The sequence below is a fragment of the Chaetodon auriga genome, chromosome 20 (genome assembly GCF_051107435.1).
Source record: "Chaetodon auriga isolate fChaAug3 chromosome 20, fChaAug3.hap1, whole genome shotgun sequence".
NCBI lineage: Eukaryota > Metazoa > Chordata > Actinopteri > Chaetodontiformes > Chaetodontidae > Chaetodon > Chaetodon auriga.
Genome location: NC_135093.1, coordinates 93,221 through 120,614, shown reverse-complemented (window position 1 = coordinate 120,614; position 27,394 = coordinate 93,221). Strand labels below are relative to the sequence as shown.

General features: G+C 41.8%; 1 protein-coding gene across 6 annotated transcripts in view; it reads left to right on the top strand.

Moving 5' to 3' along the window:
* The window catches only part of tcerg1l (transcription elongation regulator 1 like), a 42,495-nt gene that overhangs the window by 612 nt on the left and 14,489 nt on the right, over positions 1-27,394 (top strand). For 2 of the 6 annotated variants that reach the window (XM_076759849.1, XM_076759851.1), the window contains exons 2-5: positions 3,895-4,109; positions 6,872-6,958; positions 7,028-7,172; positions 11,224-11,373. In XM_076759849.1, the coding sequence (XP_076615964.1) occupies positions 3,909-4,109; positions 6,872-6,958; positions 7,028-7,172; positions 11,224-11,373 (583 nt within the window). In that variant the 5' untranslated portion in view covers positions 3,895-3,908. Of the gene's footprint in view, positions 1-188; positions 4,110-4,145; positions 6,692-6,768; positions 6,959-7,027; positions 7,173-11,223; positions 11,374-27,394 lie in introns of those variants that run through there. The other 4 variants (XM_076759848.1, XM_076759854.1, XM_076759852.1 and 1 more) reach the window with 4 other exon arrangements.

Genomic DNA, 27,394 nt, shown 5'->3' with positions numbered 1-27,394 from the left:
GTCGCAACCATCAATATATAATGTAGATTTATTGATGAAATTATTGATTGATGGACGAGAGCAAACATCACTTTTATCATTGCAAGAAAGCTTTTATTTTGATAGTATTCCGCCGTGTGTGTGTGTGTGTGTGTGTGTGTGTGTGTGTGTGTGTGTGTGTGTTGGGGGGGTTCATCTGACCTTTACAAAGTCCATCTCAAACTTCCTTTATGACGTGCTCACACAGAAGAATTGACCTTAAATCCACAGATTCTGATGATGCAGATCTGCGATCAGGACAGGAGTTTATGCCTCCCACAGTGCCTCCCCTTGTTTTAAAATTCAGTTTCAAATGTTTTATCACTGCATTGTGTTTATATAATAATGTTATCTTTTTTGCTTTTGTTAAAAAAAAAAAAAAAAAAAAAGATTTGGTGGTTTGGCACTATTATATTGTTCTGATCTTTTACCATCATCTAACACTATAACCCCCCAGGTCTGAGGTCTGTTCTTTATTCCCGGTTCAAAACAAAGACCAGGAGTTTACTGTTTCGGTACTGTGCAACAAACTCAGATCAGGTCGTCAAATTTCAAAATGCTTTCAAAATGCCATCAATAATATTCTTTTATGTTTAGAAACTCTTACTTCAGTGACATTTGTCTGTCAGTGGTTTGTGGTGTTTCAACATGACGCATGTAAACTTGTAATCATGTTTTAAAAAAATTACACCAGACAGACATCAGGTTTCAAAACCAGTGGATTTGCCACATTAACATCTATTAGTGTTCATAATTACAAAATGATTGCCATAATTCAAACTCTGCACAGTATGAATTCTTGCATCAAAAAGCCTTCCCGTTGTTGGCTTGGCTTATTTTTGTGACGCTCCAGCGCTTGGCATCGTGGGACACAGTAGGCGAGATAGATTGGTCTGATGCTGACTGGAGATTTCTGCCGAATCAGTATGACGTCTGGGTGTCTGGGTGTTTTTGGCATACCGCACATTTGGCTTTTTTTTTTTTGCATACTGAATACTGCATTTTGGTATCAGTACCAAATCAGTATGTACTAGTACAGTAGGTGGTTTGCAGTATACCCTGTGTCTCTTTGTTCTGACTGGTGATTCTTAATAAGATCCAGTAAGAAGCTGAAAGCTTCACAGAGATCAAACAGAGAGAGTGCAGGCTTTGTCACTGTGATCAGCACAGTTGTGATCAGCACAGTTGAGGTCATAGAGTTCTTTACTGGACAGAATTGATGAGTTATATGAGTGATATCGCTCAGAGATTTTTGGCTCATTTATATTAGATGTATTAAGATAAGACTATTATTTATCAACCCTGAAGCAAAGAAATTTGCAGTGGTACAGCAGCAAAAGGGATAGTGTAATTATTAAGAAGCATCAGTAAGAAAAAACAGCAATACATGATATGTAATAAGTAGCCTAAAACAAAGGCAATGGATTAGTTCATGATGAGTTCATGACTGAATGAGTCAGTTTGGGCAGGAAAGGAGCCACAGTACCTGTCCTTCACACACTGTAGGTGAAGCAGCCTGTCTCTGAAGGAGCTGTCCAGTGCTGTGAGAGGGTCCGGATGGTGTGGAACATGTTCTCCTTCAGGGATGATGAAGAACATGTCCTCCTTTCTTCGCAGCAGAACACTCCTTAGAAGATGGCTGCTGCCACCGCAGAGTCAAAGAGGTCCTCTGGAGAGTCTCATCAGCATACACAGTCTGCTCTGGGCTGTCTTCTGTAGTGCATTTGTATTGTCAGTCCAGTCCAACTTATTATTCAGGCGAACACATAGTTACCTGCAAGATTCCATCACCTCAATGTCTGTTCACTGGATGTTCACTAGTGGATGATGAGAGTGTTTGCACCAGCAGAAGTCTTTGGTTTTTGTCTGCATTGATCTGATGGCACCAATCCACAAATCCCTGGGTCACTTCCCCGTTCTGTACTCCCTGTTGTTACCATCTGTGACGAGGCAGACGATTGCAGAGTTGTCAGAGAACTTCTGCAGGTGGCAGTTAGCCGAATTGTGCCTGAACCTCGTAGTGTTTGAGGATGAAGAGAAAAGGAGCCAGGACTGTTCCCTTCAGGTACCTTGTGCTGCAGACAACCATATCAGACTCACAGTCCTGTATCCTCACATACTGTGGTTGGTTGCTCAGGTAGTCCATGATCCATGCTGTGAGGTGGTGGTCCTCCCCTGTCCACTCCAACGTGCCCCTCAGAAGTGTGGGTTCTACGGTCCTGAAGTTGTTGGAGAAATCAAAGAACATGATTCTCAAGGTGCTCTCAGGCTTTTCAGGTGAGAGGGATTGTTGTAGGTGGTAGATGACAGCATTATCCACCCAGGTTGATGGGTGAACTGTAGCTGGTTGATGGTCTCATTAGGGGGCAGAGATGGACAAGGACCAGCACTGGCACCACACAGGATGTTTTCCACAGCTGTGAGTCTTTCCTCAGTTTCAGGCTCAGGTTGAACATGTGTTCAAATATCCCACGCAACTGGTCTGCACAGGACTTGAGGAGCTCTGAGCTGATGCCATCTGGACGCACATTCTTTCTCACCTTTATCATCCAGAGGTCTTTCCTCATCTGGTGAGGGACAGATTGGGCCAGGGGGACTATGTACTGGAGGTTGGGCATTGGACAGGAAATGCAGCAGATGTACAGGTTGGTTGTGAGCTGACTGTTGTGGGAATGGGGGTTTAGGTGGGATGGGGCAGTACACAGAGACTGCAGATGATGGGGGTTGCAGCAGGGAGGACTGGACAGGGGGATGGGCAGATGACTGATCTGACCTTTTCTGGTAATAAATGAACAAGAAATTTGAATTGCACCAACTCTGACTTGGTATCCTGCATTTGGGTCCAACCCTGTGCTTCATTTTTCTCCCTGTCTGCACAATTGTGAGATAATCAAACTTATCAATAGTGTGTCCATTTCAATAAACAGATTAAAATCACCTGTTGGTAAACTGGTGTTACCCTTTCAGGCTAGAATCCTTCAGAATTCTCCAGTGTGACAGTAGAATCACACTCGAGTGGAACTCAAAGTCAGCCTTGAACTTCAGTTTAATATCTTGTTCTTCTTCAGTACCAACGGTCTGCTACATATATAGTATTGATGAAGTATTGGTGTATTTTTATGGTATTTATTTATTATTAATGCTAGAGGTGTTGGTAGTGATGCAGATTTTACAATGTATTGATTTTGCATTAATTGGTTATTGATTCAGCATTTGTGCCAGTGTCGTAGTTTTGATTCAGCATTGATGATGTAGGAATAAAGTATTGATAAGGTACAGATGTAGTATTAATGTTGTGCTGCTGGAGTTGCATGTTTCACTTCCAGAGGCCTAACAGAGGAAACAGAAAAAATTAAAAATGACTTCAGTCTTTTTTGATTCTACCAACTGATTTTAGACAGATGGTAATTTTTTTCTTTATGTTTAGTGTTGTTGGATTTTCTGCATTAACCAAACAAGTTTTCATACAATAAAACAAACAATTTTTCAGAAGTTAGAGTTCAGATTTTTTTTGACCAGTGTGTAAAACTGTATGTTTAATTAAAAATAAAAAAATATTTTTCATTTCCAAATGTCTGCTGGGTTTTTATCTCCACACTCACCCTGAACTTAATGTTTCATCATATCTTAGCTTACTTTGATCTTTGAATTTTATGTTGTGCTTTTTCAAGACGTTGTAAGTTCAGGCAGATGTTTTGCAGATGTTTGACACACCCAGCCCCGAGGTTGTCAGACTTTTCTGTGCAGTGCATGTTGGGAATTCCATCTGAAGGTAACTGTAAACAGGAAAAACACCTTTTTTTCTAAATTCAGCAGGTGACAATCTGATCAATTAGAATCAATTTGCCTGTGATTATTGGTCTGTCTGTCTGTCAGGTGGTGATGTCATCATGATGCTGCCAGTCGCAAGGTTTAAAGGTCAGCCAGTTGGCATGGTAACCACCACAACACCCTGGTTGTCTGTCAGCAATGACCCTAGTCCCCACTGGCTGTGGTTGGCCAGCTGGTCAGCAGCAACATACCAGACCACACCCCCTCTGGTAATCTACCCCCCAGCTGTGTGGATACCTGAACACACTCACCTGATACAGGTAACACACACACCTGATGCATGTAACATGCACCTTCTACAGGTAACATGCACTAGCACAGGTAACACACAATTGATAAAGGGAACACACCTGGTACAGGTAACACACACATGCATACCAGAAGCATGTAACACCTGATGCATGTAACACACTAGATACAGATAACACACGGTACAGGGAACACACACTTGATACAGCTAACACACACACACACACGCACACACACACAAACAAACAAACCTGAAGCACATAACATACCTGATATAGGTAACATGCACATGGTACAGGTAACACACATGCGATACAAGATATAAGTAACACACACACTCATGACGCATGGAAGAAACCTGATACAGGTAACACACAATGTTAAATTTCCTTGTTCAGCAGAAACTCAATATCATTTATTTGATATAAATAGATGAGTGAGTATCGTCAAAGAAAAAAAAAAGTTATCTCTGCAAAAAAGTTACAAACAGATCAGAGACTACAAACCCCACAATCCTCAGCTGCTCCCACCGTCACCAGTAAATCATGACATGATTCATTTAGCATCTGTGACACACTGAGACTGTGGGCATTAAGAGTTTTATTCCTGTTTATTTAAATAAATCTCATTTTAATTGCTCATTTGTTTTCTTCTCACAAAATAATCACATGTAGAATCTGAGGACACGTTATGATTGTTGTTGTCATCTCATCTGCTCATGTGATAAAAAATGTAAAACTGTTTGAATGGTTTAGATTAACCTGTTTATGTGATAAAATCTCTGAAGTTAACCTGTTGGAGATACAGTGGTTCAATACAGTGCGTCAGTCCTCACGTTGTTCCATTCAGCCTGATCTAAAGTGTCTTTAAGTGAGTTTAGCCTCCTCTGCAGTCTGGAGATAAGATGAAACTTTAATGATCCCTGAGGGCAAAGTGAATAATTGTCTGTTAATTATTGGTGGCGTGTTAATTATCTCATGCAGCTCTTCTTTAATTCTCTCTGCATAAGCTCCAGTTACAGAGTTTAACATCTTATCAGCAGACTGATGAAAGTTTGTTTGTATTGAACAAAGAAAACTGGCTGAAAGGAGTTAACAATAAACTCCTCAGACAAATGGAACGTTTAGCTCTATAAAGCTGACCTGAAACTTTGAATTCATTGTGTTTGGTTTATAAGGCGAGAACCTGCAGAGAAATATGAACCTGTGCTCACACATCTCGATATTTTCAGATTTGGATTTTGAATGCCATCCATCTTTTTGTCCATGATGGAGTGTTTTAGTTTTGTTCAAATGTTGGAACTCTGAAAGCACCTTCACCTTGTAGAAAAAGTCCTTTTTAAATATGAAGATGATGTTCAGGGAGCAGATTATCGTCTGTGCTTCAACAGCTTCTTTCTTTACTTTCATCTCCTGCTTTTAAAAGGACTTGTTCTTCGTTCAGAGAGTAGAAAGGTCAGGGACAAGGCTGGGCTGTGATTGGACAGACTTGGAGAGAAGACTGCTTACTGTCCACTTGTCTGTCTACCCACCTGTTCTACTAGTTCTTCTGGTTCATTTTGTCACTGTGCTGGTTCTTTTTGTGGTTCTACTGGCACTCTATGTGGTTCTAGTGGTTCTTTGTGTTCTACACCAGGTCACCAATTGGTCAATCTCCCACCTGTAGGCAGACTAATCCCCACAAGAGATGAGTCCGTTGAGGGTCGTGTGATCTATGAACTTCAGGAGCTTGATGGATGATGACTGGAGGTAGTGGTGTAGTACAGGGTATACGCTGGTATACAGCACATACCTACTTACTTTTCAGGCATATGCCTACCTTGAACTCCACTCAGAGGTGCGTCATTCAGTAGTGCTCTACAACCTACATTTGTTTCTGAGCAAGACAAAAGTGTGACCTGCACTACTCTGCCTCTGATTGGCTAGTACTTGCTGCCATCATTGGTTAGGTTGGTTAGGCTTTGGCATGAGGATCGATGATTGGTTAGGGTTAGGTGAAGAATATCAGGGTAAGCCAACCAGAGGCAGAGTAGGGCAAGTCATACCTTCGCCATCCTAGAAACCTAGGAAAAAATCTACCTGCCCTGTTGGTTTACCTCAAAGAATAATGCAGCAAAAATATTGCCTTTGAAATATTTAATTAATGAAATTAAATTGCTTTCAGAACTACAAACAACCTTGCAATACTTCATCTGTGCTGTTTGGGTCAGGGGCATTGTTTGGTGCATGAATAAAGGATATGCTCACCTCTTCCAGCACCATGACACCACTGACTGGGGGTTCAGCTGTTGGTGTACAGGCAACAGAGCAGAAGGGAAAGAACACAGCTTTAAGGGGAACCAGTGCTGGTGGTGCAGGAGTCTGAGAAGTGTGTTCCCAGCTTCACGTACTGCCTCTCGTCAGACAGGAAGTCTGTGATCCACCTGCAGGTGGCGGCACACCCAGCTGGAAGAACTAGTCCTGTAGCAGAGCCAGGATGATGGTGTGGAGCTAAAATCCACAAACCGGGTCCTGGCATAGGTTCTTGAGGTGTCTAGGTGCGGGAGGATGAAGTAGATGGCCATGTTGACAGTGGTGGCTACAGACCTGGCTCAGTAGGTGAACTGCTAGTTCTTTATATGGTTCCAGTGTTCTTCTTATGAGGTTGTACTCATTCCTTAAGTGATTCTAGGGTTTCTGTGGTTTTCAGGTACTGAACAGGTGACACCTGGAGGAAAAAAGAAAAAAAAGAGAAAAAAATGTGTGAACCCTTCAATCTGTTTTTGTTATTTAAGTGGGAACGTCCAGCTGTTGAAGTCGTTCCTCTCCTCCCACCGTTGTATCGCTCTTCACCACTTCATCCTCCTCATCCTCGCCCCAAGGTATATATACATTCACACACACTCACTCACACATGTTAGGATGATGCTAATAACCTAAAGTATTTGCAGCTAGCTGAAAGCTGGATCTCACCAGAGGAAGTGAGCATGTTCCAGAGGAGAGACAAACCCTTCCTCTTCACCAATCACATCATCCAGAGGCCAGGAGGACACGGCCCCCGGACTCACCTGCTTCTGTCACCCTCTCGGCCCTCGGGTAAGAGATCAGCTGATGCAGGTAATAAGGGTTAAACCCAGAGAATCCTTTGATCAGCCAGGAATTTGAAACAATGGAAGTGGTTTGTTTTCTGTCCAATCAGAAATGAGGCTCCTCTGTTAGCTCTTCCTCCTCAGTCATCAAACATTTTTGGCTCCGTTCATGTGTTTAAACCTGCTGCTGTTAAATCACATGAGCTGCACTTCTCTCAGCTCTGTAACTCATGTAGCAGCGAAGACGAGGACAGCTGGTCAAATATAGTGTTAAATAATAATAGCGATTGATAAGGTTAGATGTCAAGCAGTTGGATTTCCATTTATTCAGCTTCAACACACCATGTGTCCATGTGTCCTTTCTTAATGAATCGGTCCATTCAGATCAGGTTTGGGAGTGAACCTGTAGTGACAGAGGAGTGTTTGTAGTTCCAGTTCGTCCAAGATTGAGGCGGAGCTGCTCAGCTGGTTCTGTTGGGGGTTTTTCCATCAGCAATGAAAGTTCTTGTTTACATGTAAATTTATTCTGAAAGGCAGCACTTCCTGTAGGCAACTAATCGTCTGCCATTATGCTGCTGCAGCTCAGCTGGAATCAAACCAGCGACTTTGGGAGGCCGGGTGTGTTTTGGGGATGCTGTGTTCTCATCTGCCAGGTTGCCTTGACAACAGTGCTCAATGATGGGAGCTGATTGGCTGTGAGGCTTGCTGCTCAGCAGCAGTGAACATGTGTTTTTCTGCTAAGACACACACACACACACACACATACAGACATGAAGCTGCTGTCAAATGTAATCTGAATATGACTGGTCAATTTAAAATCACCCAGTGGAGCATGATGGGAAATTTCTTCTGCTTTCGATTTGAGACTGTAGACATGTTTCTGTCTTTAATCAATCATCTGCTGGAAGTAATGAAAACAGTACTGAGTGTGTGTTTGCAGAAGAAGATTCACATTCACTTCAGTTTCACTTTAGTTAAAACTATTGAAGCTTTTAATCCATGCCGATAAAGCTCTAAGAACAGATAACTCGCTGGGATGTTGATTGTTCACATTGTGTCTGTAATGAGCTCGGGTGGGGGGGGCGCCTAACAGCACCGTAGACAAGACATTGTCGAAAAAAAAGTCTTCAGGTTTGGTCGAAATGTCTTTGTGAGTGATTGTAAAACCTTTATTAATGCATCATGTAGACTGAAGTGAAATGTCTCGTTGTTTTGGTTCCTGTCTGATGGAAATTTTGCAGAACTGGACTGGACCTGAATGGACTGGACTGGACTGGACTGGACTTGAATGAACTGGACTGGACCAGAATGAACAGGAATGGATTGGACAGGACAGACTGTCAGTCTCCAGTCTTGCTCATGTGTGTCTCGCTCAATAAAACAGCTGATGTTGTAGAGTGACAGCAGGTAGTGGACACAGTGTCTGTGATGCTTTCAATGTCTTGTTTGATGTATTTGAGTTCTGTGTTTTCCCTCCGAAGCCTCTCTGTTAATTTGTTTGAGAGGATGTTTAGATGCAGTCAGAGGCTTCTGGAAGCCAACAAATGCAGATTAAATTTGCTTTTATTTTGGTGAACGTGGGTGGGTGTTCGTTTTTTAGATGTTTTCTGGCAGAAAACTCAGTTGCTCTTCAGTTTACAGCTTATCAGGCCGGATTTGTTTCAAATTTTCATTCCAGTTATGGATGGAAAGCATCTGCATGTGAAGCTTTGACTGAAAATCACAAACAGCTCAGCAAATGAAAGACACGTGTGATGTCTGTGCTTAAAAAAAGATGTCTTAAATGAAGCCTGAATGCTCTATTACATAACCAAAGGCAGGAATTGAACTTAGCACAAATGAAAAATTTCAAAGTCTATATTCTGACTTGAAGTACATCATCAAAAAACCTGTGTTAAAAGAGCAAAAATCAAAAGGTGTTAATATGTAGAAGCTGTTTCATTCTGAGTCACATATGTCTTGAAATGAGATGTGCCTGTGGAGGAGGAACAAGTGGAAACACACTCAGACTTCATTAAGATAAAATTGAAAGACTGGACAGGCTAGATCTCCAGGTGGGACATCAGGCGAAGAGAAGAAGGATAACAAATTGTTAGATCTCCACATAGAGACAATGAAAGACTGCCATGAATCCTCGTAGAGAGATCTGTGATCTGAGATCTGTGTCCTCCACTCTATCCTCCCAGACTACCTACATCAGAATGCTGTCCTCTGCCAAACTGAACTGAAACTGAACAGTCTGGGCTTGAGCGCCACACTCTGCAGGTGAATACTGGAATTCCTTACAAACAGAGCTCAGAGAGTTCTGATCGGTGGTCTCACCTCCTCCAATCTAATGCTGGAGCCCCCCAGGTCTCCCCCTTTTAATGCTGTGCATCTGTGACTGAAATCCCAACATGTAGAGAAGTCTGCAGTGAGGTCTGAGGAAGACACCGCCATCACCAACTGGGTTCAAACCATCAGAGCTCAGAGAACAACCAATGAGCTGATGCCTCAGTTCAGGAAACAGGAGGTGAGAACTCACAGAGGAGCTGAGGAGGAGCAGGGGAGCAGTTTCAGGTTCCTGGGAGTCACAGAGAAGCTGTCGTGGTCATCTCACATCTCCACCCTGAAGCTCAGAGACGACTGAGTTTCTGAAGGAAAAATTATTGGAAACTTTGAGAGAAAATATGAAGAACTGACCTGGTTTGTGGATGGACCAGGACAGGAGGACCTGTGTGTGCGTGTGTGTTTGTGTGTGTGTCTCTGTCTGTGGGCGTGTGTGTGTCTGTCTTTGTCTCTGTCCCCCTGGAATCTGACTATGACATCATAAAAATCATCCAATCAATCAGCGACCTCTGAACCCTCCCAGTGTTTCTGTCAGGCCTCTCAATCAATACTCTGAACTCAAATAAATATTCAAATTCTAAAAAAATGACTATTCAATTCTGGAAAACGTGCAGATGCACTGAATACACTGCATGATGGACACGAGTCACAAAACCACAGTTTCTAAGGTCCAGCAATTACTCTTTAGCTGTTGTAGTGTAATACAGTGCAGTGTGATGTAGTGCATTACAGTGCAGTGTGATGTACTGTATTACAGTAGAGTGTGCTGTATTACAGTAGAGTGTGCTGTAGTGTAATACAGTGCAGTGTGATGTAGTGCATTACAGTACAGTGTGACGTGCTGTATCACAGTGCAGTGTGATGTAGTGTATTACAGTACAGTGTGATGTGCTGTGTTTCAGTGCAGTGTGATGTAGTGTATTACAGTACAGTGTGACGTGCTGTATCACAGTGCAGTGTGATGTAGTGTAGTGTATTATGACGTAATATATTACAGTGCAGTGTGATGTAGTGTAATACAGTGCAGTGTGACGTAGTGTATTACAGTGCAGTGTGATGTAGTGCATTTCAGTGCAGTGTGATGTAGTGTATTACAGTACAGTGTGGTGTGCTGTGTTTCAGTGCAGTGTGATGTAGTGTATTACAGTACAGTGTGACGTGCTGTATCACAGTGCAGTGTGATGTAGTGTATTACAGTACAGTGTGACGTGCTGTATCACAGTGCAGTGTGATGTAGTGTAGTGTATTATGACGTAGTGTATTGCAGTGCAGTGTGCTGTAGTGTAATACAGTGCAGTGTGACGTAGTGTATTACAGTGCAGTGTGATGTAGTGTATTTCAGTGCAGTGTGATGTAGTGTATTACAGTAGAGTGTGCTGTAGTCTAATACAGTGCAGTGTGATGTAGTGCATTACAGTGCAGTGTGACGTGCTGTATTACAGTACAGTGTGACGTGCTGTATCACAGTGCAGTGTGATGTAGTGTAGTGTATTATGACGTAGTGTATTGCAGTGCAGTGTGCTGTAGTGTAATACAGTGCAGTGTGACGTAGTGTATTACAGTGCAGTGTGATATAGTGTATTTCAGTGTGATGTGCTGTATTTCAGTGCAGTGTCACTGCTTCAGGGAAGGACCGCAACCATGTGGAGGCTTACACAGCAGTAGATTATTTTTACAGCCACAGTATGAAATTAATCCAGATCAAGACCAACATGTTTCTCTGTGTCCAGGTCGTGTTAGAAGAGAGGCAACAAAGACCAGAGACACTGATCCAGAGGACTTCTCCCCCTCTTCATCCTTCTCCTCCTTCCTCCCACTGCACCTCATCTCTGTGTCTCCTGCTGTCTGCCTGCCTCACTGCACTGCTGCCCGTTCAACAGGTGAGTCTGGTTGTGTCTCAGGTATTGTCTGCATTTGGATCATAAACACATTCTGGATAAATACAGTGATCAATACAGTGATCACACACACACACACACACACACACACTGTGTGTGTGTGTGTGTGTGTGTGTGTGTGTGTGTGTGTGTGTGTGATCACTGTGTGTGTGTGTGTGTGTGTGTGTGTGTGTGTGTGTGTGTGATCAACTGTATAGATTATATATAAACAACTGTGCTGACTTTTTGCTGATCACTGACAAGGTATAGATTTGAGATTAGTTTTAGATTTATAGATTAGAGTTATAGATTTGTTTCTGGCTTGGTTCTTGTTTTGGTTCTGGTTTTGGTTCTGATTTGGGGTCTGGTTCTGTTAGACATTAAATGGAGAGGTTAACGGTCAGGTTTGGTTCTGGTTCTGGCTCTGGTTCTGATTCTGGTCCTGACTCTGACTCTGGTTCTGATCTGGGATCTGGTTCTGTTAGACATTAAATGGAGAGGTTAACAGTGCTGCTGCATCTTTAAGAAGAACTGTTTTTAGACGACGCAGACACGACATCTTTATAAGTAAAACATGAAGATGAGGATGAAGAGCTTGATGTGTTCGTCTAATTTCTTATTTTTGTTTCATATCAGAGTCTCCAGAGGAGAAACATCAACTTGGTTTAACTGCTTGTTGAAGGCTTTAGGTGGTTTCCTTTCAGGTGTAATCAGTCCAATCAATTACCCTGTTGAAGTGATCACGTAATCGTCTGATGAGCTTTAATAACACAGATGTTCAGAAACACACAGCTGATTCATTAAACCGGTCACATGTATTGATGAAGGACAGGCCTGCTGAGGAAGATACTGCTTTTTTAATGATAAATTTTCATTGTTTGATCAGCTTCTAAAAGGTTCACCTGAACTGGAGTGATGTTGTGTGAATCGGGTGATTCTCACTTTTACCTGAGCCTGACGAGGGTCACATGTTGTTAAATTATGGGACATATAGTCATATTGCAGCTGCATAATGTGACTTAAGTCTCTTTGACAGTGTTATTTTAGCAGCTTGTCGTGTGTGACAGACTTTATCTCCTCCTCAGGCCTTGTCATTCTATTGTTCAGCTGCTCTTCAGTTCTGTTGTTTATTTTTAATCTTAGCCAATTAAAATCCGGCTCTCCTTGATTTCATGCTGCTGTGCAGCAGCAGCAGCAGCAGTAGCATCTGCTTTAGTTTCCTGCAGCAGAGACAAATCTGCAGCTCAGCATGTCATTTTTGAAAATAAACTAACAGCAGCATGAACACAAACCAAATGAAAAGCAGCTGCAGAATGTGAATGTCATATACTGAATGTGTATTTTCAATATGTGACTGAAGTCTTCTGACTTTTACTGTTTGAATTTGTAAGAAACACCCCCCCCCCCCCCACACACACACACACACAAAATTCACTCAGTTTAGACCAAAACCTAAAAACAAGGTTACTCTCAATAATCTAGTGTTTGTTCTAATTCATTTTAGCTGCCATGCTAATTAACTGTGTGTATGTCTGGTTGTGTGTGTGTGTGTCACTGCTTTGTTAAAAATAAATGATTCATCAGCTTTTAAAAAATGTAGAATAGCTCATTACAGCTGTGTGTGTGTGTGTGTGTGTGTGTGTGTGTGTGTGTGTGTTTCCGTATGTGTGATTTCTCAGAGGCATTGTTTAATCTTCTTCCCACAATCCCCTCCTCCTCTGATCCAGACGTGTGTTTGATGAGGTAATGAGTTGTGAATACAGCTTATAAGGTCACACACGCACACACACACACACACACACAGAATTTAATTGAATGTTTGTAATTTTTTATTGATCAGTGAAGAGGTTAATCGGGTAATTGATCAGCAGAGTAATTCATCCCCTCCACCGTCCTGTGATGCCCTGCATCTGGACTGGCAGGTCATACCTGTGCCGATGATGGTCCTCCACAGCTCACCTCTTGCCCCCCTCCCCCACAGACTTCATACAACAACAGGAAGGTTCCCTTCTCTGGCAGTTTGAGGCCATTGTTTCTGTCAGCCCAGAGAGGAAAATACTGGATGGTGTAAGAAGGATGGGGTTAATTGACTGAATCAGAAACTTCTCAATACCAGCCAGAGATGCTGAATCTTTATAGCAGCACCTACCAGCTCAGGTAACCACAAACTGGTTAGGTGGCACGGTGGCACGGTGGCAACACTGTCACCTCACAGCAAGAAGGTCCCGGGTTCGATTCTTGCTGCGGGCACCGGGGGTGTGCCCTGCACCATGCCTTCGTTGCCTGCTGCTTGAGGAAAAAGGCCTTTCTGTGTGGAGTTTCCATGTTCTCCCCGTGTTCACCTGGGGTATCCTCCATAAAATATACCCCCACTAAAAGGAAGTCAAATTTCAAATTTTTGCGTGTGTGGGCATGATGCATGTATCTGTGTGACAAATAAAGGGGATTGTCCCTCTGATTCTTCTTAAACTCCTCTGTCGGACTGCAGTGGTTTGGTCTTCTGTCTTAATAAACCGATGCTCAGACTTCATGGTGGTTGCAATTACTGTGACAGTATGTCTGTGAAGGTTCTCATTCATCCAGTTCACGGTACTTTTAAGTGTTTTCCAAAAGCAGCTGGACTTGCCTGTGGTTCTAGAAGATATTTTGCCTCTCATCCATGAGGATTCTTCGGTTCTTGCTGACTGGTGGGAAGTCCCAGGCATTCTCTTGTGAGATCATAGTTCGGCCCAGCATGTCATGTGAGTCATTAGGGTCACATGAGTCATGGTGTTAATGGGTCAATGGGTGTTAATGGGTGAGAATGGATGTTTTGTTGACCCAGCTGACCATTATGTTAGTCATTAGGGTCATGTGAGTCCTAGTGTGAACGGCTGTTAAGTTGGTGCTGTTTTACACCTCCTCCTCTGTTCAGTGATGGTTGTTACAGTTTGGCAGGGATGGCTTCTTTCACTCTTCTTTCAAACCATAGGTCTTCTCTGGCCAAAATACATACATTATTGTTCTCAAATGGGTGTCCCTTGTCCTTGAGATGTAGGTGGACTGCTGAGTCTTGACCTGAGATGTTGGCTCTCCTGTGTTGTGCCATGCGGTTGCCCCCGCAACATTAACCCCTTCCACCAAACTGTGTTGTAGTGATAGTGAAGTCATCACTCCAAGGAAGATGTTTCCACTGCTCCAGAGTCCAGCTGTGTTTCACACCATCCAATGTTTGGCATTGTACATGGTGATGTCCAGTCATCAACCCATTTCATGAAGCTCCTGATGTACACTTGGTGTTCTGATGTTGTTTCCAGAGGCAGTTTTTTTTTACCTGTGTAGTAATAAATATAACAGATAACAGGTGATTTTGAGGTTCCTCAGCCTTCGCTCACCTTGTTCTATGAGCTTCAGGGTCTACCACTGAGCTATTGTTGCTCCTCAGTGTTCCCACTTCACAATAATAGCACCTAGAGTTGACCGGGGAAGATCTGATAGGGCAGAAATTTCAAAAACTGCTATATTTAAAATCACTGAGTTCTTTGCAACCCACTCTAAATATTTGTCTGCAAAAATTCATGACCATATATCCTGGATTGTATTCACCTTTTATCAGAAGGTATGGCTGAAACACCTGAACTCAATAATTAGTAGGGGTTCCACTGACTTTTGGCCATATAGTGTGTCTGTATATTTAGCGAATGAATTGATGCATCCAGTTCACTTCTCTTCCCGAGGAGGGGGCGTGGTGCAGAGCCTATCAGTGTTGTATTTGCCAAGTTACAAGCTGTGATCATATATGTCGTACATGTAGAGATTTACATTGTGCTTGTTTCTGTCTTTACCTTTTCTGGATTAGCGGATCTGTGTAGTGTTCCTGTTTGTTCAGTTTATATTGTTCCAACTTCAAAATCAGCATATTGAAGAAGTTTCAAGTTTTTCATTATTTTCTAAGTTAATCATATCATACCAATTAGCATACATTTAATTTTGCAATACAAAATCTTATTCTTTGTTCCCTGAGGGTTGTTCCTGATGTTGAAAATGAAATCTGTGATTAAATATGTTTATCAGCAACCTTTTTGCAATGACTAAGAGTAGAGGATAACAAGACAGCAGTGCCATCATGAAACACTAACTGTGACTTAATCAAAATGAAATACTGTTGATGAGAAAAGACAAGACTAAAAAAAACAGTACGACAGTCAAAAAACTGTGTGCATGGAGTGCTGGGATCCTTTCCACATTGTTGTCAGACACTTGGAATAATAATCTGTCTGTCAATGGCAAAACTTTAGTGGACATACATTGACGGTGTACAAATGGGTGGAGGGACTACACTGCAGTCCTTTTCGTGGCTGCTGGCTGCAGCGCTCTTGTTCAATACTGGAAATACTTAAAAGAAATCTTTTTCTCCATTAGTCACTGGAAGTCCTCCCGTTTGTCTGGGACACTGAAATCTTTCAGGACTTGAGGACCAACACCAGCTGGAAACTCTGTAACCTGTGTGCTGCATTCATGGGTTGTCATGTAATTAACAAACCACAGCACACATACACAAGCATGCACTAACAGTCGTGTTTCCATAATTTATGGGGACATTACATAGACTTGTATTCATTTCCTGGAGACTTACCCCAACCACTACTAGCCTAACCCTGACCTTATCTTACCTAACCATAAACTAAACTTAGCCTAAACCCTAACCATACCCTAAACCTAACCTTAACCCCAGTCTTCACCCTAAAATGTAATGGTTTACATTATGGGGACCTGCAAGCACAGCGGGTCCCCACAGTGTAACTGTGTAATACACACACAAACACACACACATACTCTCACACAGGCTAAATCAATACTGATCTCTGTGTTAAGAAGCAGTTTGATAAAGTGACTTTATAAAATGAGACCTGAGCTCCAATGAACACACACAACTATACAACACACACACACACACACACACACACACACACACACACACACACATATATACACAAAACTAAACAACACACACACACACACACACACACACACACACACACACACACACACACACACACAATTCTCCAGGGTGTAATTGGCTATTTTCAGGAGGACTGTTCATAGCTCATCTTTACAAGGTTGTGCTTTATATTGTACACTCTATCTCTCACGCTTACATTTATACACACACACACACACACACACTGTGCTCAGTCCGTATTGATAAGGGGCTGATTGATTGAAGAAGCTGAAATGGAGGTAATTGGCCACAGGAGCCAGTAAGTGTGTGTGTGTTTGTTTGAGTGTGTGTATGTGTGTTGTACTTGTACAGCTATCTTTGTGAGAACCATCTTGAGACCTTGGGAGTGAGGACATTTCCGTAGTGAGGATACATTCTGGCCGGTCAAAGAAAAAAAAATTATAAAAATAAATATTAATAGAATAAAAAGTAGATTAGAATTCAGATAAGAAAGAGCTGTTGCAGTGCAAATTAACGCTGAATGTGTGAAGTCAGTCAGCAGATAAGCCTTGTGCTCTCTTGCAGACTGGAGTCACTGTTCAGCATTATTTCAGTGGATTGGAATGATTTTCTGTCGCCGTTCTTCCTACAGCCGAGTTGAAGAACTCTCCAGCTGAAAACACTGTTGATCTGTAGGTCATGCCGAAGGTGTGAAGTGTTGTCCATTATGTTGGTAGTTTCTTCAACACCCTTCTGACAACAACCAGTTCTTGGAGCTCCAGAGCAGCCCCCAGCATAGAGCCAGCCATCTTTATCGCTTCTTCAGTTTTTGTTGTCACTGGCTCTGATGCTGCTGCTGCTGCACCAACCCATGGCTGCAAAGAAAAGTACACTTGCAGCAGCTGAAAGATCTGCAACATATTGCTGCACATATGGAGGGACCTAAGCTTCCTCAAAAAACAGAGTCAGCTCTGTCACTTCCTGTAGACAGCCTTAGTGCTACACTTCAGTCCGGTCTGTTGTCAAGGGCGAACTGCCAAGTTTTTGTAGCTCTCCACCAACTTCACTTCTTCTCCCTGGATGGAAAAGGAATTGAAATTACCCCTGGTCCTTCTTAAGTCTACAACCATCTCCATTATCTTGGTTACATTTAGGACTGCAGAGTCATCAGAGAGTTTCTACAGATGACAGGACTCTGAAATGTTACCGGAGGTCTGAGGTGCACAGTGTAAAGAGGAAGGTGAGAGTACAGTCCCCTGTGATGCTCCTGTGCTGTACTGCTGACCACCTGCTTAGTTTTACAAATTGAGGTCTGTCTGTGAGGTAGTCAATAATCCAGGAAGCTGTGGAGGTGTCTACCTAACTGTCTCATGGAGCTCCTCTCACAGCAGCATCGGCTGGATTGTGTTAAGGGCACTGAAGAAATCAAAGAACATGATCCTCACAGTGCTGCAAATTTTGTCCAGGTGAAGCTGTGCTTGCTGAACCAGGTAGATGATGGCAACACCAATCTCGGGGCAGTAGGCAGACTGCAGTGGGTCCAGGGAGGTGGCCTCCTGAGGTCTCAGATGGACCAAAATCAGTTTCTCCACGACTTTCATAATGTGATGTACAGCAACTGGTCTGTAATCATTGAGGGCAGACAAAGAAGATTTCTTTGGTACTGGAACAATGCGGGATGTCATCCACAGCACTTGAACCTTCTCCTGTCTCAGGTTAAAGCTAAAGAGATGCCATAGAATCCTTCACAGCTGGTCTGCACAGGCCCTGAGGACTGTGGGGTTGGTCCATCTGCACCTACAGTATTGTTCTGGAGCTGTCTCTCCACCTGTGTCTTCACCTGGCTGACAGGCAAGTGGGGAAGGTAGAAGGGGGCTCAGTGTTTCCTGAGGTGTTGATGGGCCTGTGTTGATGTCCATGGTCAGGATCAGTGGGTTTGGGGAGGAACAATGTGAGTGGTGAATCAGTTCAATTCAAAAGGACTTTATTGGCATTCGGAACATACATTTACATACATTAAACAGGTAGAAAATAAAAACAAAAAGGTACAATATAAGTGCAACAAGTAAATATTAACTAAATTAGTCTATTAGTCTATCTATTGGTCTAAGTGTCAACAAAGCTGTGGGACATTGCAAGCCTGCAATCAAGTATTATAGTAATTTACATATGTGTAAATAACAAAAATATATAAACCAAATAGTTTTGATGTTTAGGCCCAGGTACGTACAGGTCTTCTTTGGAACATGGTAATGTTTGTCTGGTTCACATTTGGGGTGGAGGCTCAGGTCTCACAGATGGAGGTGCTTTTGTATCTCCTCTGTGGTGTCCACTTCAGAGGTGAGGATGGCTGCAGCCCTGTCTTGTCTTTATGAACAGAAGTCTGTGTGTTGCTGGTTAATCTTCACTGCTCACTTATTGTTTTTGTACATTGAGTTGATGATATTGTGTGGTTTCCCTCCAACTCTTTGCGGTAGTTTGTACTTCAGACCCTCAAGCGACATGGTAGCCAAACCTTTTTTGAAATGGACAAAGCAGGAGAACCATTTGGTTTGTTTTTTTTTTCTTTGGTGTCAGTTAGGATGCTGAGAGTGAAAATCTGATCTGTTGTGTGATCATTTGGTAAAAAGCTGATTTGGGATTTGCTCAGGATTTTTTTCAGTAAGGAAATTAAGGAGACGATCTTCCTGAGGTTGCTGTTGACATAGATTCCATGGTAGTTACTGGGGTTGAATTTATCTCCGCTTTTTTGAAGCAGCATTACTCCTTATCACTGAAGAGTTGTGAGATGGGAGCAGCTGTGTGGGCAGGCAGTGTAGGGTGTGGGGTCTGTGTGGCTGGTGTTCTTGTGCTAAACCTGTTGAAAAACAGTCAGTTAGTTGGCTCTGTTTAGGTTCCCCTCATCCCGATTGCCCTTCACCTTGAACCCCATGATTTTCTTCATTCCCGATCATACATCCCTCACGGTTTGCTGGAGCTTATTCTCCAGATTTCTCCTGTATGTTTCCTGCTCTCCCTCGGTTTCACTTTCAGCTCCTTCGGCACACTCCAGTAGATCTCTGTCCAGAGAGGAAATGTTGGACAAGTAGACATGAAGGAACTGTGGTCAAATTCTGAGAAAATGCCATGAAAGCATTCAGATGTTGTGCTAATAGCTTGGCAGTAACAGAGTTACAAACACTGCAATCCCCCCTCCTTGCCATTCTTCCTGCAACCTCTGTCAGCCCGTACCCTCTCAAGTCTGGAATAGGGTTCAGAGGTTTGTGCAGCCATGTTTTGCTGAAGCACGTATTGCTGCATTCACGAGATTCCTATTGCTGCCACATCAGTGCCCTGAGCCTGTCCGTCTTATTCATTAGGCACCTCACATTCCCCATGATGATCAGAATCGGAATTGGCTTTATTCTCCAAGTATGTCTGCACATACACGAAATTTGACTCCAGTTTAGACATTGTAGTCAATGTACTTGCAAAGGAAAAAAGACAAATCGACATATAGCTCAACAAGGACAAAAAGACAAAAAACAGGCAGTAAAACAAACTTAAAACATAAATCCATACAAAATGTCTATGAATTTATGTTGACAGTGACAGTGAGTGATGAACGTATATGTTATAATGAATTTATTATTATTATTATTATTATTCTATTAGTTAATGATAAACGGCTAGTCAGTAGATGTTTTGGTTCAGCTCCAGCTTGTTCTGATGCACCAGAGGACCAGCTGTTCCACCTCCCGTCTGTATGCAGACTCATCACCCTCTTGGATTAGGCCGATGATCGTTGTGTTGTCTGCAGACTTGAGGACTTTCTCAGACGTGTCTCCTGAGGTGCAGTCGTTGGTGTAGAGGGAGAAGAGCAGGCGGGAAAGCACACATCCCTGGGGGGCTCCAGCTCTGATGGTCCAGGTACTGGATGTGATTTTCCCCGGCGTCACCTGCTGCTTCCTGCCTGTCAGGGAGTTTGTTATCCACTGACAGGTGGAGTCTGGCATAGTGAGCTGGGGGAGTTTTAAGTGGAGGATTTCTGGGATGATGGTGTTGAATGTAGAGTTGAAGTCCATAAACAGGATCCCTGCATATGTCCCTGGGTGGTTGAGGTGCTGCAGGATGGAGTTCTTTCCCATGTTGATTGTGTCCACTGACCTGATATCTTTAAGCTGAGTCAACACCAGCCTCTCAAAGGATTTCATGACCACAGACGTCAGGGTGACAGGTCTATAGACATTCAATACTCAGATGGAGGATTTATTTGTAACTAAATCAGCTACTAAAATTGGTTGGACCACGATTACTTGCGGCATAATCTTACTAGTTTGGACATCAAGTCTGTAGCTAAGACAAGTGGCTTATCAACTATCAAAGAGAGTTTCATCATCATGGTTTCCATGCACATTAGCTTTCTGGCTGGTATTGGCCTCTTAGCATCATAACACATTGTAGTGAACTAGATGCATATTGAAATATCATGTCAATAACATGTGTGTCTGCTGGATGATTGTGTTGTAAAATGTCATGCAGTTCATGAGAAGATGATTCTGTGTGGCAGAAAAACTGCTGTTTTACTATTGTGAGTATAATTCTAGCATTTTCTGATTTACACCTACCGTTGGGGCATCTGTAACTATTTAATTGTTACTTACAGTTATCTTGTAATTTATCTCTGTAGTGCAACAGCTTTTATTTTAGTAATACATAAATCACAGCTTAGCGATATTTCCGCAATAACTAGGCTAAGTTTGAATTTACTCATAGCTGGTGCAACAGTCCTCGACATTTATCTTTGTATCGCTGTATTCTAAAAACAGTGTGATATTAGTTAGTGTTATTAAGGTAGTGATGAAAGTCAATGAGCTGTTGTTCAGATTGTGAAAAGATTAAAAAAAAGTCAATATATCTCCCGTACCCCTGGATGTTGTCTTTGAAAGGGTTCCTCTGGCTGTACACATCCCTTTCTTCACAAAGTCCCAAATATAGCTCTGCTCATGACTGTGCCCTTGGCCTGGCTGTAGCATTGATCCTGGAATAAGAACAATGATGTTTTCTAAGGTCCAGTTAGTGAGGTCTAATATAAAGTATGTGGGGGATTTTTGGTCATTTGATCTCTGTTGTATGTAGTGATTTAAAGTCATCACAATAGTGTGACTCCACATCCATGGCGACTACGTAAGCTATGTCAATACACTGTGACTCCTAACCCTAACCCTTCAGTAACACATGTGGTGCCCTGGAGATGCACTTCCAGAGAGTTAATGACTGGTTTGATGAAGAAGTCAATATATTTGGGTGCTGACTCAGTGATAGCATCTGTGCCACTTAAGATGGGTCTGCCTTGGGTGAATTCAGGTTCTTGTGTGTTTTGGGAAGAAAATAAAATATTGCTTGTCTAGGTTTTTGAGGCAGAAGGAAGTTCTTTTTGTGTGATTGATTTATTTTCAAAAGTAGTGTCCACCACACTGTAAGTTTAAGTTTGTGTTTCTTCTATTCCATAAGATTGGAGGTTAAATGGACATAATATTGTACGTCACTATTTTGCTCGAAAGTCTAATCAGTGTATTGTTTTTGTCTTTCTCCTGTTTCTCCTGTCACCTTCTTCATTTTTTTTTTTTTTTTTTTTTTTACCGTTTTTTGTGGACAGAGTCCATTACATTCTCTAAAAAAGGCAAATTGAGTGGACAGTAGTGCCTTCTCATGTTTGCTTGCACTTTAAAATGCAGGCCTACAGGACTGATACACACAAGACGAAACACCAAAATAAAATCAGGTAAAAACTGATTTTCATGGCTGCTCACAAACACAAAAACAAATAGTATTTTGTGATGAAAAATTTCTTATCTTCATCTGCAGCTCTTTCCTGCCGATTAATAAATAAAAGAAATACATGAATGAAACATGAGTGAAAAGGTAGAACTGCTGTAGTTTTAAATTTTTTAATCACTGTGAAATTCAAGGAGTTCATGTTTAGTTAGTTCCTGAAATTAATTAAGTAAACATTAAAATAAATCTACAGAAACTCATCATGAAGACACTTGAATGTGTTTCATTCATTGATCACAAACAGGATCATTGATTGATTAAAGTTTTGTACGTGTGTTGGTTCAGTCACATGACTCACATGGCGACTCACTGTTCACCGGCATTCCTCACCTGAAATGTCTGATGTAAATCTACTTGTTTCAGATCAGGTAACATTTCAGACACTGAAGGACAATAAAAAAAACAAAAAACAAAAAAACATTTAAAGTAAATAAAGATCTTTAAAATGAGCATATTCACATCAGATTTTATTATTCACATTTTATGGCAGCATAGAGACAGAAAACAGAAAAAACTGTGGTAGTCAATGTGAGGACAAGGGACTGATCCTTTATAGAGACAAAAAAGACCCAGCAACCAGCAGGGGAGGAAGAGGGTTGAATAATGGCCGCAGCTCGTGAGTCATCGATAAATTTCTGCGTGGCCTCTCTTTCGGGACAAGACTGGTTGAAAGGTCCAGCAAGGCCTCAAGAAGAAGATCAATGGCAGAATCAAGTCTTGACTGAGAATCTCACCCAGATCAAGAAACACAAATCTAGAGAAGCAACAGTACCGTCTGCTTGAGGAAGGGGAAGCACGGCCATGGCCGTGACATAATGATCAACTTTAATCAACTTTAAATCAGCTGTAACCAAGTATGATCAACTTTTATCAACTACGGTCAATTTTAAATCAACTTTAATCGTTTTTAATCAACTCTAATCACCTTAGATTGACTTCCACCTCCAGGACAAACACCCTGAGAAAAGCTCTGTCATCATCATCATCATCATCGTCATCCTCCTCACCTTCATTCTGCGTTGTCTTATGTTTGTTTTCTTTCATTGCTTATTTCAGGATGAACATTTCTCGCAATTTTTCTGGACTTACTTTGTTTTTCAAAATAAAATTAGCAGTCAACATTAATACAGACACACAGTAATGTGTGCGCTCGCACACACACACTGGAACACAATAGTTAATTTAGTGAATAATTTCACAGCAGGTTTGCTTATTATAAGGAGCTGAGACTGGATATCACTGATTAGACACACTGCATACACACAACACACACAAACTCAGTAACGCACACACACAGACATGTATTTCAGTGTATTTTAGTGTATTAATAATTGAGGAAGTTTGAGGAAAAAGGCTGATTTATGACAAAATTTTCACCTCTCACCTTCCTTACCCATCACACTCCTCCTCTTCATCCTACTCCTCTCTCCTCTCTCCCCTCGTCTTCTTCACCCCTCCCCTCCATGGTCTCCTCTTCTTCTCTTTGCTTCATCAGCTGTTTCCTCTCAGGTGTCTGGGGCACTGTTAGTGTGTGTGTGTGTGTGTGTGTGTGTGTGTGTTTGTGTGTGTGTGTGTGTGTGTGTGTGTGTGTTTTAGTGTGTGGGCATGTGTGTGTGTGTGTTTTGGGACACGTGTGTGTGCGTGCACGCAATCCATCACAGTCTTCAGCAGTAATGAACTAATTGGAGATTTCCCCTCGAGACGCTGATGTTCTGACTTTTAGTGTGTGTGTGTGTGTGTGTGTGTGTGTGTGTGTTTATGTGTGCTTTTATTGCATTGGGGGGACCTGGCTGTTAATTGGCACTGTGGGAACCAAACTGACAGTCCTGGCAAGTTAATAAAGAATTCAGTCTTTATTTACATTTACAGATAATTATCTTTATTTCAATCTATAGCAGCCTGTAGATTGAAATAAAGAAATGAAAACAACATACATGATGGCGTCATGGTGGTGACGGGGCAGCAGTGTACTGTTAGTTTGAAACCCAGACGGATCTGTCAGTGCTGACGCTTGAGCCAAAGCCACCGAAAGACTTAGATCGAAGCAGACAAAACAACAGTTTTGCTCTTTGGTAGTTGAATTGATCTGTACGCCGACAGATCGCAGAGAGTCTGCAGGACTGCAGCAGGCAGATGGAGTCTGGATGCAGGGAAATGGAGACCAGGGCCGGTCATAAGAGAAACAATCTGGCAAAGTCACTCAAGCAGCAGAGCTTATATACTCACATAAGGTGTAGTGAGACACAGGTGAGCAGCTCAGGTGAGGAGGGCGTGTCTAGGGAGAGCAGGCGGCAGATAAGGTGTGGAGTGGATGTGACACATGTTTTAGTAACTTTGAGATGAAGTTTAAATGAACATGTTTTAATTACAGAAATCTTTAGGGTTTTAGTTTCAAGTCACAGAACTGACAGGAAACAAGAAATATGTGATGAAATACTAACTAACAATTAAGTGACAAGTCATAACACTGACAACCACTAGAAGGCGCTGCTGAACATATTAAACACGTCTGATGATATAAACACATCTGATGATGATATAAACATGTCTGATAATGATGTAAACATGTCTGATAATGATGTAAACACGTCTGATGATGATATAAACACGGCTGATAATGATGTAAACATGTCTGATATTGATGTAAACACGTCTGATGATGATATAAACACGGCTGATGATATAAACACGTCTGATAATGATGTAAACACGTCTGATGATATAAACACATCTGATAATGATATAATCTGATGACGATGTAAACGCGTCTGATGATATAAACACATCTAAAAGATGCTGCTCACGCATTCTTTCAGACTCTCCTGCTCAGTAAATATTTAGTGCTCTCTGATTGGCTGGGTGAAGGTCATGTGAGCCATCTCAGTCCCACCCTTGGTGTGAGGCTGCAAGTGTCAGTGTCTCATCTCCATGGTGACGAGTTGGTGCTGATGGTGACAGCTGTGTTTCCATGGTAACCCTGGACCTGCTTTTCTTGCCTGTGTTTGGTCGGTTCATCCGTCACATTTCATCCTGAGTTTGAATTAAGTGGAAACCAGAAAGATGGAGGGGGAGGATGGAGAGGAGGATAATAAAGAAAAGGTACAAAAATAAAGAAATAAATGGGATTAGAGGAGAAGGGATGGAAAGAGAGGAAGTCAGAAAGAAAATTAGACCAAGACACTTCAAACGAAACTGACCTACCTACTGCTGTGTGTGTGTGTGTGTGTGTGTGTGTGTGAGAACATCAATGTGATTTTAGACAAAGCTGCTTCACACACATTCAGATGCAAATGAATCCTCCTTTTATATCCTGACTGAAAATGAGCGAGAGACATTAACTCATCAGGAGGAAAAAGAGAGAGAGGATGAAATATGTCTTCTTTTCCCATGATGCTATTTAGTCGACTCACTGGTTGTCACAGCAATGACGTAGCTGTCAGTTATCTGCTGTCAGGTGCTGTGTGTGTGTGTGTGTGTGTGTGTGTGTGTGTGTGTGTGGGTGGGGACATGTTTTACTCATGTTGTGGTGACAGGGACTCATCTTCCTTATGGGGACACAAGTCCCCATAACATAAATCATTAAACTTTTGGGTGAAGACTTGGGTTAGAGTTAAGGGTCAGGGTTCGAGTGAAGCTGTGGTGGTTATGGTAAATCTCCAGGAAATGAATGGAAGTCTATGTAATGTAATAATGGAAACGCAACTGCTGTATTTGTGAAGCTAAGTGTGAATTTCGACTTTTGCTTAAAAATGAAGGAAGTGAAAATCGTTGTTGCTAACCTGATACATGCTAACCTGCGAACACCAACATATAGGCCTGTTTGAAAGCAATATTACAACAGAAACAATTAAATCCACCAAGAGATTAAGACCATGTAAGAGCTCATCACGTTATAATGCTGTTCTCTTTTTAGACAATTTTTTTCCTATATTTTTTTTACATTTAGTTAAATTGTTTTTTCTTCGTCTTGGTAACAATTTATTAAATTGTCTGAAGAAATAGGAGTTTGGATATCTGCCACATGGTTTATATCATGGTGTTCCTGCTATTCGTCTACTCTGAACTTCTTTGTATCCATCCCTCACAGTGTCTGACCTGTGGAGTTCCACAAGGATCCTGTTTAATTCTCTACATGATCCTTTTGAGCACATTATCCCTCACTTTGTTTCATATCATTTCTATGCTGATGATGTTCAGCTTTATGACTTTGTACACCCTGACAAACTTTCAAATCTGGCCAGTGTAGAATTGTCTAAATGTGAATGCTAGATGTCTCAGAGTGTCTTACATCACAAGTAAACTGACCTTCTTTACATCAAATCAGACCTTTGAAACATTATATCAGTACTGAGGTTCTCTTGTTTCTGTCCCAGAGCTGATTTCCAGAAACACTGGGATCATATTTGATTCGATTATTCGGTCCTTTTATTTTCATTTAGGAAACATTCCAGCCTCCATCCTCACATATCTTTCCAACAATGGCGCTGGCTTTATGGCACCAGTGAGCTGCTTGTTCAGGTCTCTTGGCTCTCATGGTTTTTTCAAAGTTCTGACTCATACTGAGAGTTTTAAATTTCAGTTGAAGATTTTATTGATGCTTCCTGATCTGATTTGCTTTTATTTCATATATAACTTATGCTTGTGTTTGTGTTTACCTATTCAAATGCTTTTATCGTGTTTTGTCTAATTTTTAACTTTATGACACCAGTTTTAAGAAGTGTTGTATGAATTAAGTTTTACTATATACTACATCTCTCAAACTGCACTCCTCCATTTTGTGGGCCGCATATATGACATTAGTAGTGTGATGACATCATGGCGACATCGTCAGGATTAATGTTTTAAACTGCAGAAAGCTTCCTGATAAGTCCTCAAATTCATGTGTAAAATCTGTGGAATGTCCATGGACATTCCTCTGTGAGTTTGCTGTTTTCAGATCAGTTTTTACCAGCTGTGACTTTCAGAAACTCAGCAGATCAGACCTGATTTTTTATGCTGTTAGGAGCCTTAATCATTTTGTTTTATTCAATCCAATATAATGGCTTTGCCTCCAAGAGTTTCACAGAGCATTCGACTGCCTCTCTTCTTACACTCTACAGTTCACCATCCTCTGCTCAGTTACTCAACAAACTTGCTCAACAAATCAGAGACAGTTAGTGGGACTGGCTTCTTGTTCAGGACACATTGTTTGTTTATGACATTGTTGTCGTTTTGAATTGCACAAATAATACAGACAGTGGAAGGAGAGATGATGATTGGCTACAATGAGTGCTGATAGAGGTTCTA